This window comes from Sinohyriopsis cumingii, chromosome 19, assembly GCF_028554795.1.
Source record: "Sinohyriopsis cumingii isolate HCF-2022 chromosome 19, ASM2855479v2, whole genome shotgun sequence".
Taxonomy (NCBI): domain Eukaryota; kingdom Metazoa; phylum Mollusca; class Bivalvia; order Unionida; family Unionidae; genus Sinohyriopsis; species Sinohyriopsis cumingii.
The window spans coordinates 60892794-60906466 of NC_142979.1; the positions used below are offsets into that span (position 1 = coordinate 60892794).

The 13673-nt window shown below is 35.2% G+C and overlaps 1 protein-coding gene across 2 annotated transcripts in view; it reads right to left on the reverse strand.

Moving 5' to 3' along the window:
* The window catches only part of LOC149775804 (merlin-like), a 109585-nt gene that overhangs the window by 81527 nt on the left and 14385 nt on the right, over window positions 1-13673 (reverse strand). For both annotated transcript variants that reach the window (XM_089943240.1, XM_089943241.1), the window contains exons 3-4: window positions 10139-10345; window positions 1571-1722 (exon numbers count right to left, since the gene is read on the reverse strand). In XM_089943240.1, the coding sequence (XP_089799366.1) occupies window positions 1571-1722; window positions 10139-10345 (359 nt within the window). The remainder of the gene's footprint in view (window positions 1-1570; window positions 1723-10138; window positions 10346-13673) is intronic.

Below are 13673 nucleotides of genomic sequence, written 5' to 3' on the forward strand. Positions count from 1 at the left end.
TAATAAAGCAAGGAACACACAGGTAAAATCTAATGACAATACCACCTGTTTATAAACCTGTTTGCCTGCACATGTGATGCTTTGAATACCATGTGGACAAATTGCTATACCAAATGAAGGTTTCCTGAAAAAGTGATAGCAGATGATTTCAATTACAATGCTTACCTGTAGGTAAGGTCAAGGACAACCTGTACAGGTAGAATCATTGAAGCATGGTATTCCAATGCTAAAAATACCAATGTAAAAGAACTCACCTTATATACAAGAAAGGATGGAATTATACATATAAAAGGAGTTCTTCAGAGCATAAAGACTCGCACACATGTCAATAATGTAGTCCAAACCTAAACTGTGAAGTCACATAGGCTACACAAGCAAGCGCCTAAGTGCTCGATAAATGTTTTAAAGTTTATGCAGATAAACATGACTCAAGGGTCACCTACCAGAATGTTTACATTACACACAAAAAGCTTCGCATAAAAGGGAACTGAGGTACTATTATAGAGATGTACACATGATGAGACAATACTTGTAGAGAAAAAGCCCAGAGACTGCCCGTACAAATAAATACAAAGTTGGGGTCCGGACGCTAGGAAAGCCTTGGATAGAAACTCGCCAAAATGTACTGGTTTGTAAAGGAATTACACATATATAGGAGTTATTTGAGAACTAGAGACTTGCACGTATAAATAAGTGTGTGTGTGTGTGTGATTTGGAATTTTAACGTAGCTTTAACAATTTTTTAGTCATATCGCTACAATATCTGCAGTGTGGCAGTTTATAGTGATGCCTAGCACTGGGGCATCATGTCGCAGACATGTAGCATGATGTCCCGCCCAGTCACATTATCCTGGCACCAGGCCGACCAGTCCTAACTCTAACCTCTTAATGCTGAGTGCCAAGTGAAGCAACTGTACTACCATTTTTATATGTCTTTGGCATGACTCGGCCAGGGATCAAACCCACGACCTCCCGCATCTGAGGCAGATGCTCTAACCACTAGGCCACCAGAGCGGTCTCGTATAAATAAGTACAGCACAAACTGACTGTAAAGTCTTTAAGCTCCATGTGTAAGTACCTAAATGTGTGATTACAACAAAGTGTGGCAACTTGTAAAGGCAGAGCTTTGTCATAATAGAAGAGAAAAAGCTGGAAATATAGAGGGAGTAACTTTCCTTAGAAGTAAAAAACTCCTCCAACTTGTAGTGGTATATCTTCCACATAGTTTCCTGTTTTTGCAAGGTCTCTTGTCATGAGAGCATGCTTCTTGGCAAGAATGGCAGTAATAACTGGGATATTCTTACACTGTGCCACAAAGTCTTATATGTAAGGGGAGATCACTCTGCCTGACCACCAAAAAGGTTGGCAGACAACTTTTAGCTCCCTTAGCAGTAGCATCTGGGAGGGCTGGATTTGCGAGGTAAGGTAATATGATTGGGTAACGTATTCAAAGAAAAAATACAAATTTGTTGCTAAGGACAGGTGGTTGCTGTATCTGTGTGGTCCCTTTACTAGGTCTGAGTGTACAGCCCTGGTATATTGCTCCAGAAGCTATTATGACTTGACTCACCTACTCATGCCCCTGTGGTCAGCATACCAGACCTTAATCCTCTCCTCCCACATCTCTGGTGTCATCTGGTACTGATCTATCACTCGCTGGGGAAGCAAGTCCTCGCTGGCCAACATTCCTGGTTCATATGTGGCTTCATCATAATCTCCATACTGAAATTAGCAGAATGGCCAGATGTTGTTTACTCACATAAGAAAAGACAAATCTGTTACTACAAAGAAAGAAACACAGTTTTGATATTCTTGGCCAACCACATATTTAAGGCTTCCCATGTGGCAAGAACTGAAATTGGTTATAAAGTTTCAAGGTAGGGAAATATCACATACTTCCAAGTTTCTTTCCAGAACTGATGTGCAGATAAGGTGGTCATTTCCGATAAGAACATTAAAATCCAGCTATTTTGATTATATTAAAGGTATAATCTCTCACTATAAAACCCCTCAGTATACCACTGCCACTCTCATAATGTAAGTATTGTCTTTCACTATAAAGCCCCTTAACATACCAGTCCCCATCTTATCATTGGGTTAAAATTTTAGATTATTTTAAAGTGTTTTTTCATGGCTCAAAATCATTTTTGTGGTTTATGACACAGAACTGTTACGAGATTATCTCCATGGTAAGCACAGCATTTAATACAAATCTGATCAAGTATGCTTTTCGAGTTTTTTATTAAATATAATGAAAATAAAGATAAAGCAAAAATTAATAAAAAGCTAAAATGACCGGACACCTTAATTTGCATAGCTCATGTACATTGTAGACTGATAGGCTAACCTATCAAAAACCATGTACATAAAAAGCACTTTTTGTGTGGTCAGGGTAGAGTTGTTCACCATTTTTCCCCCATTTTTCGGTTTTATTATTTATTTAGATTTTCTTCAGTATTTTAGGCTTCAAAAGTCAAAATTTTAGGTTTTTCAAGGTTTTTAAGGTTCACTTCTAACCCTGTTATTATGTAGGTATAGTCCCTCACTATAAATTTCCTCAGTATACCACTGCCCCTGTTATAATGTAGGTCTAGTCCCTCACTATAAAGCTCCTTAGTGTACCACTGCCCTTCTTATAATGTAGGCATGGTCTACTCACTATAAAACCCCTTAGCATACCACTGCCCTCTTATAATGTACGTATTGTTTCTCAGTATAAAGCCCCTTAGTATACCACTGACCCTCTCATAATTTAGGCACTGACACTCTATAATACTCCCTTCCTTATAATACAGAATATCACTCATTGTAATACTCCCTTACTTATAATTCAGAATATCACTCATTGTAATACTCCCTTGCTTGAAATGCAGGAACATCACAATAATTCTCCCTGACTTCTAATACAGGAACATCATTCTGTATAATAACTTATTTACCATATATGTTGGGACACTGTATTTGTTGGGACACCGTAAGTTAATTTTCAAAGTAATTTTTTTGTGGACTGTATGTTCTGGGACACATTATTTTTTCAAGTCGTAAGTTGTGGGACACCTTTTAAATCATTCAAAAATTACATGTCAGAAAGTGCACCCTAAGTAAAATTTTATTTTAAAAATATAGAACTGTGTACTTGAAATAAAACTCCTTAATCCAATGCAGCATTATCTCTGTAGCACAACCCTTCTCCTGCACATGTATGATCAATTCTTTTGGTGCATGAATATTTTTTAGCTTTCTCATGCTGTGAAACATTACTGTTAGAGGCAACACATCAAATGAAGCAGAAACTGCAAGGGCTAAAGTCAGATGTTTTAAAATATGCACCAGTTGTGCTAATTCTCACTATTAACCCCCATCTTATTGTCAGTCTGTTCAGGAATGAGATCAAAGTACACAAGAATTTCATCCACGTTAATGATCATATTGTTGGTGAAATCATCTTGTTCTCTTCTGGCGTTCACAAATTGATCAAATGTCCATGCATGAAGCACTATATTGTGTCACTTTAAAAATTGTTCCATTGTTTCAATATTTACATGAATACTGGTGAAAAGGAACCAAAGTTAGCTTCCTGATTTCTGCTGTCTTTGTATATTTTAAAAAATATAAAAAAATCTGCACGCTTAAAAGAATCCAAAGTTGGCTTCCTAAGTCACACTGCCTTGTAATAAAATAACCTTTGTATTGATATCCTTTCAAAGCTATAAAAAAACCTCTGTCTTTGATGTCCTGTCAGTAATTTCAAAGAATGACTTTACTGCTTGCTGCCAGTTATATTTATTCACCACTCGAACTTCTATTTGCTTAGCACATGTAGTTGTAACTAATATAAATGGGCATTGATGTCTGGGAGTACATAGTATACACAACAATAACTTGCTTTAATGATACTTTTTGTAACCAATGCTAGTAAAAAGACTGTCACTTTGACTCAAGTGAATGTATTTTCAAATAATGATATTTTTTTGCAAGATACTGTCATATAGTGGACATGGATATAATTCAGTCTTGGTTATTTTACACCTTACACCGTGTCATGCGTGAATGGCAGTTGTGATCAAGAGATCAGTTGATTACTGCCATCTTGTTTGCAATTTTGTTGGATCCAGTTTCATTCAGTAAACATGTTCAAACTTTTGAATACAACCAAACATGATTTGTTTCTCAATGTTTGAGTGAATAAACAATGTGCCGTGCGTTATTGGGCATAAGCAATACACGCTACAGTATGGAAGCATATGATATGTATATGGAATTCGTGGATAGATTATATTCTTTAATGCTCATATTGAGAAAAAAAAGGAATGATACCAATAAAAGGTTTGTTTATTTCATTTATTATCATATAAGCATTTTGTTTATCTATTTTATTGCAATGTGAAGTGGGTAGGGACACAAATTCAATAAAAATTAAATTCTTTTTTTAATTCTTGGGACATATGATTTAGATGAACAAAGTTTCACCTTAGTTCCGGGACAGAAAAAAAAATAATATTTTATCATGTTCCAATATATACAGTAAATATGGTACTCTATCACTTATAACAATTAAACATCACTCACAGTAATACTTTCTTGTTTATAATGCAAGAACATCACTCTGAATAATACTATTTCACTTACTGCACATGAGAAAGAGAGAGAGAGAGAGAGAGAGAGAGAGAGATAGGGGGAGAAAGAGAGACAGAGAGAGATGGAGGGAGAAAGAGAGACAGAGAGAGAGAGAAAGAATGAGAGACACAGATATAGAGAGAGAGAGAAAGAGACAGAGAGAAAGAAAGACATATATAAGGGATTCCAATGAAACCAGGTAATATTTTTAATTAATTCAGAAAACAGGATTATTAATATATTTTCTTGTCAGATAATAGAACAGTGTTTCCTCAGTGGTGCTAGCATAGCACATATATTAAGCAGATTAGAACTGTCATTTGGAATACCTTTGGATCATTCCGGAATACTGTTAAATTGATTGTACATTTGGAAATTCTAGGAATTCATACAATACTTAAAGTTATTTTTAATTCATTCACGTTGTTTGATTTTATATTTTAGGGAAATAATTGATATTATGGAAAATTGAATGTTCTTTGGGTTTTACCTTGTCTTCTTACGTAGTTTAAGCCCCAAGGATGTAGACATAACACTACACTGATCTAGACTGTATAAAAACAACAGTACACTGTTGAAACCAAAATAATAAGCATATTCCTACATGCTGGGCAAATCATAATTTGATATCCCAACAGTATAGATATATTAAACAACTTCATACCTACACTTTAACAAACAGCCAAGTTATATTAGTGTTTGTGTGTATATATATATATATATATATATATATATATATATATATATATATATATATATATATATAGATATATATATATATATATATATACATATATACACACACACACACACAGGTCTCGCTAGGATTTTAAAACTAAGATACAGGACTCCCATTTTGGTAAATACAGGAATCCTGCCGTCAAAAGTTGTAGTCTTCTCCAGGGGTCAAGCTATATTTGATATTTGAATTTAAGGGAGAAGTGACTTTGCCTGCTGGACAAAACAGGGAGAAGTGGACACGAATATATATATATATATATATATATATATATATATATATATATATATATATATATATATATATATACACACACACACATGTGTGTGTGTGTGTGTGTCCTCTTATTTAAATTAAGCCCTCCATTTCCCAGTATTCATATTTGCATTTAACTTTGGATTTAAGCAATACTTTATTTTCAAGTAGATAATTTTCTGAGTTATTTTGGCCATATGACTCAAAAAGGGAATAACAGAAACTACATTGTAACAAATTTAACGGAGTAACCAGATATTACTGTAATTTCAAGTTAGTAAAAATGCTTAATCAACTACCCTTAAGCAACTTTCTAAAATTCTTTTATTTATTTACACTTTCTAAAAGTTCACAAAAATGGCACTTTTAAAGATTTCTAAACGTGTTTGAAACAACCCCTGTACCATGTACATGAGGGCAAATGCATATCATGTCTTCATATCATATTGTTCATCCTCATTTCTTCGTTGCAGATAAAACATTACCATAACTATTCATGCATAATACACTAAAATGGATAAAAATCGCATATGTCTCCTTTGTAGTCAGTATATGAAATAAACCCTTCTTTCCCACAGAATCAACACAGACGAGAGTGCATCTGTTTTTAGATGGAGAGGTTTTCATAATGTAATCACTCACTTTAATACAGTTTCATTACAACAGTCCATGGACAGGGTTACACATTTATGGTTTATTTATTTGTCTACGTACTTGTAGTAATTTTAGGCAATGGTTAAATAGTATTTGCTTTGTTGCTTTTTTCCATATTTTGGCAAATACGTGTCAAGTCAGAAAATAACTCAGAACTTACAATGCATCTTGCGATTTCCACAACATAGCATTGTTCCATATGTTTCTAACCTACATAATTTGCATTTTAAAGTTAAACCTTTTAAAAAAATAATACCTAGGCCTTGCTTTGAATAAATTGTATATTTTTCTGAATATATTTGCCCGATGATTTAAGAAAACAGACAATCTAATAAACTAGTACATCCCAGACTTAGCGATGTCCGCCATTATTTCCTGTTAGGCCTACTGGTTCACTTACAGTTTCAAATTAATTTTATGATGAAATATTGTACAAGAGGCAGTTAATATATATCCAGATCACCGATTCTGATCTTAAAACACAAATTGATGTTTACACACTATTGTTAAAGTTTCGAAATACAAGTCTGTATGTTTTTATCATCATTGGAAAGCATACGAAATTGATAGTTGCTACCTTACTTGGGAAATGGTTAATGGTCAATCAGCTATCAAAAGACATGCTTGTGAATGGGCAAGAGTTTGTTTGTCAATGTAATTGATATCAAAACTAGGCCTAGCTACTGATGTCTTGATGAATACATTTTGCTACAACACACGAACTAACCAGGCTAAGGTGAGGGGCATCTAAAAAAAAGGTATGGTCAGTCAATGTACATATTAAAAAATCACAGGGCGAAATCATTTTCTCTTTCCTAACAGAAGAAGGTGAAGTTTACATTTTCAGGCGACTTAGTCGCCCACTTAACCTGGTAGCTTGACCCCTGGCCCTCCCAAAGAACTATTAAAATTAGAAGAACTATTGGTTGCTATTGAGTTTAATTTCTACAGTCTTTATAACACAGACATAGCTCTTGTTCATCCATCAGAGTGAGACTGAATTTTGTCAGTCCAAGTAAGCAATTATTCCAAAGACTAAGCTAGGCATCACACACTTTCTTACACTTGGCAACTGTCCAATCCGAGCTATCAATTCTAGCAACTTTAGCACTCTTCTGAATCTCGCTAAAATCTTCATAAGTTTGACATTTAACCCCAAAATACTTATCCAAATTTATGACTGGCATTTTGTCTAAGTCTCAACATTACTTGATTCTGAGGTCACGTGCACTGCTTATTCCACTACATTTGGAAATGAACACAATAACAAAAGCTAAAGTTGTTTATTTGATGAACTCTTATAAATGACCACATGTACACCTCTGAATTCAATCACTGTAAATATCAGTACATTTCCCCACCTGGCTGCCAGTCAAAGCCTTTGAACCTGCCACCCAGCTATTGCATCATGTTCTTCTGATGTACTCTTATAATGCAACATGTACATCAAGGGGTCTTTCAGTCACTGAATTCTGTCATTGTAAATATCAGCACAGCTAATTGATCAGCACATTTTCCCATAAAGCAGGTGGCTGAAGCAGGACTGGCAAGTCTTTGCATTCTGCCACACACCTATTACATGTGTATGGAGGACCCCCGCCTCAGTGATTTTCTGTGTCTCAGATAAAAAATTGGCATCAAAATATGCATAATTAAGTGTTTCCAAGACCTCTGTATATATACATATATATATATATATATATATATATATATATATATATATATATATATATATATGATTTCCCGCACAAAGTGTGACACTGCATGTGTAAACAGCTCTCCTATTGGTCCAATGATTTAGCTTGCTATGAGAAGTAACTCTGTCATCCACAAGAGGGCATTTGTACAAAAAACTGTTTGCACTAACTACATATCTCAATGGTTGATGTAGAAAATCAATGACTCTTGGCTAGTAAAGATGAGGAAACCCTGTAAGCAAAATCTTTAACTATTGTTGATGATGACACTGGTGCCAGTACTAGGAAAATGACAGCCATGTCTCACTCTCCCGCTAATGAAGGATCAACAAAAAATCAAACTTGACCTAAAACTTCATTATCAGTTCTGGATAGTATTCAATAACAAAAGGGCAGAATGATATATGACAAACATGATGTTCCTCCACTGATCAGATGGAGGCATTAACACTAAGTTTTATTGCATAATGTATAATAATATTCAAATATCTTACTAATTCCTCTATATTTTGGACTTTCAGTATCAGATTTATTATGTTAAGTATAAATAATTAACAAAATCATGAGAATGGCCTAACATAAACTCATATTTCAGACTTCCACTTAGTTACCACTCTTTTGCATCAGTCTTGTTTGGTTTGGTTTAGTTTGATATGGCTGGGTTTGGGGTTTTATGACACAGCAACAAATATTATTTAGTGCCAAAGCAACAAAAGTGCCTGGCCCAAGGATATACCACAGGAACCAACCAAGGCCAATCCAATGGTAGGATCTGAACCCAAACCCATTCAGACACAAGTCAGACATACTGACCATTGAGTCACCTCGATTCCTTTCTCCATTAATTATCTCTTATGACATGCCAAAGAGGGCATCAAGCCTATTCTATGAGTGTGTGTGTGTGATTTGGATTTTTAACGTAGCTTTTAACAAAAATCAGTCATATCACTACTATGTCTGCAGTGTGACTGTTTACAGTGATGTCTAGCACTGGGGCATCATGCCACGATGTCCCACCCAGTCACATTATCCTGACACCAGGTTGACCAGTCCTAACACTAACCTCTTAATGCTGAGCACCAAGCAAGGCAGCTGTTAGTACCATTTTTGTAAGTCTTTGCTATGACTCGACCGGGGATAAAACCCATGACCTCCCGCATCCAAGGTGGATGCTCTAACCACTAGACCAACAGAGTGGTCTCAAGCCTATTCTATATCCCCAATCCTGCAGATAATCACTTGCATCATATGGACACCAAATGTTTTTTCTTTTCTGCATTCAGTACAATAGGTTGAAACAGGTTTAAATAGTGCACATTATACCTGTAGAAATACAGTACCTTAGCTTGAACAGCATAACATTAAACCTATAGAAATACAGAGTCATAGCTTGAACAGCATAACATTATAACTGTAGAAATACAATACCTTAGCTTGAACAGCATAACATTATACCTGTAGAAATACAGTACCTTAGCTTCAACAGTATAACATTATACCTGTAGAAATACAGTACCTTAGCTTGAACAGCATAACATTATACCTGTAGAAATACAGTACCTTAGCTTCAACAGTATAACATTATACCTGTAGAAATACAGTACCTTAGCTTGAACAGCATAACATTAAACCTATAGAAATACCGAGTCATAGCTTGAACAGCATAACATTATAACTGTAGAAATACAATACCTTAGCTTGAACAGCGTAACATTATACCTGTAGAAATACAGTACCTTAGCTTCAACAGTATAACATTATACCTGTAGAAATACAGTACCTTAGCTTGAACAGCATAACATTATACCTGTAGAAATACAGTACCTTAGCTTGAACAGTATAACGTTATACCTGTAGAAATACAGTACCTTAGCTTGAACAGCATAACATTATACCTGTAGAAATAGAGTACCTTATCTTGAACAGCATAACATTATACCTGTAGAAATACAGTACCTTAGCTTGAACAGCGTAACATTATACCTGTAGAAATACAATACCTTAGCTTGAACAGCATAACATTATACCTGTAGAAATACAGTACCTTATCTTGAACAGCATAACATTATACCTGTAGAAATACAGTACCTTAGCTTGAACAGCGTAACATTATACCTGTAGAAATACAATACCTTAGCTTGAACAGCATAACATTATACCTGTAGAAATACAGTACCTTAGCTTGAACAGCATATGATGCTAGCAATACTGAGGCCTCTGGTGGACAGTAGATGTCCATATTTAGGATTGACTGTTTGACTTGCAGGAAGAACAGATGTTGTGTGATTTCCTGCACAAGTTCCTCTGAAACATCCTCAGGATAGAACTTGGCCAGAAACAAAAATGGGACAGGAGACTCTTTGGGAACATCCTGATCAAGTACCTGGAAAAGATAAACTAGGCTTCTGTACAAATATGTCTTACCTGCAAAAACCTAGTCATTTTCGAACGTAAATATGAAAGTCACGGACTCCGTTAAATTGATTCGTATATATACATATACTATCTTTTAAGTACTTGTTCTGTTTTGACTTCAGTATAATTAACATTTTATTGCATATCTATTCTGCGATATACCCCACTATTATCTTTATTGGCGAGTTAGAATAACAAGTAATGCATATGATTGCTTGTCCTTATAACATCTGCTGAATGGACGACTTCAATAACACAGTGACAAATTTTCATTCCCCTAAAGAGAGCCTCATTTTCCTACTGACAGCCTCGCTGATTTGACCTCTTCTGTCGATTCTTGCACTTAATCTGGTTTCTACTGGAATAACCCAAAGGCTAAGCATGTTTAATTACCATATAAATAACACTGCATAGCCATGTGGTTGTTGTGATAATGTACACTGTAATTAAAACAAGAATGTTGTTGTTGTTGTTGTTGTAGGGTTTAACGCCATTTTTCAGCACAAGATAGGCTATACATGGCGGCCAGTATTAATGGTGGAGGAAGAACCCGGAAAAACCCCGGAAAGAACCACCGACCCACGAGAAAAACAAGAATGAATTGTTGATTTAGCGGTGTTTATTGGTAATGGAATATAGTAGGGTCATAATACATGAGGATTATCACAATCGTCAGGTAGCAGTCATCTTTTTACTCTTTGCAAATGCTATCAATAAAAACCACCCTGAATAAATATGGTCTTGTACACTGACAAACTTTTGATTCATCTCTCTCTCACACATACGCATTCGCGTGCATTAACTAAAGCGTGATTTCAAGTTCTTTATTTTTTATTGCAATTTGATAATGAGTTTATTGTTAATGTAAAAATACAAGTTGCACTTAATTTCTTGACAGTGTGGTCTCATGTCATTATGTACAATTTACCAATAAATAATACCCATAACTAATACATGTTCAAACCATCTTAATCATTTTGCCAACATTACACAACATAACAGCTACATATGCTCTAAATGCAGACGAGCTTGCACACCGAGACATAATCCTCTCTCTCTCTCTCTCTCTCTCACTAATAACAGCAAAAATCTTGGAGTACTTTTATTTTTATTGTAATTAGATTCTTGAGTTGAGAGCAGAATGAGACAGAAAATATGTTTACTTTATACGTTTGTACCATTAGGTTGTTAAGTAGCGTGTGTTCTGTAAATGATAATTATTTATTTTACATATAATGTTTCATACACTGAAATTAATAATTATTTTTTCGTGTATGAAAAATAACATTAAATACGGTATTCATGGCAAAACATGCTTACATCCTATGCACCAGCAATCCAAGAGGAAACTTTTAAAGCAATGAAAATCATACGCTCATGGCTTGTTTCTGAAAACCTACAATAAAAATCCATCCCAGTCATTGCATCCAATTTACATCCAGTGGCAGCTATGCAGCAAATTAAGTAGTGGATGCAAATTTACCCATATCTAGGCTAGTTCTATATTTTAAAAAATGGCATTAATGTTTTTTCCTACAATTGATTTCAGCCAATCAGTGACCTTCAAACTTGTAAACATGGCATTTAATACATGTATACCATCACAACAGAGAAAGCACTGGTACTCATAATGGGGCTCTAAGTTTTTGAAACCTAAAAAACAACAACTGATTTAATAGTAACACTATAAAAGAAACACCACATTTCCTTTTCATGATAATGACAATGGTGCTATCACTGTTAAAAGTGATAATCTAAATCTTTACATTTGATTTCAAATAAAAATATGCCCAACTGTGGACTGCACATGAAATGTACATGTAATATACAGTAATTGGGTTCTATCAAGCAAGAGATATGGAAAGTGTGAAATCTTGGCACAGTGGATGAGGACATGAAATTCAAAAACATTTTTATGAATATTTGAATGACAATGTCAACAAGGTTAATGTAGTATATCAGGATACTTTTCATTAACTGAAACAGTCTGGTTACACTAGGAATTCAGCCTCATATTACACTTAAGTCTGTATCAATTACATGAAACAATGAATAATTGGCAAACCATTCCAATCACATCTAAAACCTGAAGCAATGCTTTCAATAAACATATATTGATTTTTGAGACTTCATGCACATTGTGATACTGAACTGGTAATATGATACAAGAGAAATCAAGTAAGGCCAAAGGCTTGGTGACCAAAACTAGTGGAGATTTATAATCAGCAAGTAAGGCCAATGTCTTGGTGATCAAGACTAAAGGAGATTTATAATCAGCAAGTAAGACCAATACCTTGGTGACCAAGACTAGTGAAGATTTATAATCAGCAAGTAAGGCCAATACTTTGTGACCAAGACTAGTGGAGATTTATAATCAGCAAGTAAGGCCAATGTCTTGGTGACCAAGACTAGTGGAGATTTATAATCAGCAAGTAAGGCCAATACTTTGTGACCAAGACTAGTGGAGATTTATAATCAGCAAGTAAGGCCAATGTCTTGGTGACCAAGACTAGTGGAGATTTATAATCAGCAAGTAAGGCCAATGTCTTGGTGATCAAGACTAATGGAGATTTATAATCAGCAAGTAAGGCCAACGTCTTGGTGACCAAGACTGGTGGAGATTTATAATCAGCAAGTAAGGCCAATGTCTTGGTGACCAAGACTAGTGGAGATTTATAATCAGCAAGTAAGGCCAATACTTTGTGACCAAGACTAGTGGAGATTTATAATCAGCAAGTAAGATCAATGTCTCGGTGACCAAGACTAGTGGAGATTTATAATCAGCAAGTAAGGCCAATACTTTGTGACCAAGACTAGTGGAGATTTATAATCAGCAAGTAGAGGTCAATACCTTGGTGACCAAGACTAGTGGAGATTTATAATCAGCAAGTGAAACCAATGTCTTGGTAACTAAGACTAGTGGAGATTTATAATCAGCAAGTAGAGGTCAATACCTTGGTGACCAAGACTAGTGGACATTTATAATCAGCAAGTAAGGCCAATACCTTGGTGACCAAGACTAGTGGAAATTTATAATCAGCAAGTAAGGCCAATACTTGGTGATCAAGACTAGTGGAGATTTATAATCAGCAAGTGAGGCCAATGTCTTGGTGATAAAGAATGGTGGAGATTTATAATCAGCAAGTAAGGCCAACGTCTTGGTGACCAAGACTAGTGGAGATTTATAATCAGCAAGTAAGGCCAATACCTTGGTGACCAAGACTAGTGGAGATTTATAATTAGCAAGTAAGATCAATGTCTCGGTGACCAAGACTAGTGGAGATTTATAATCAGCA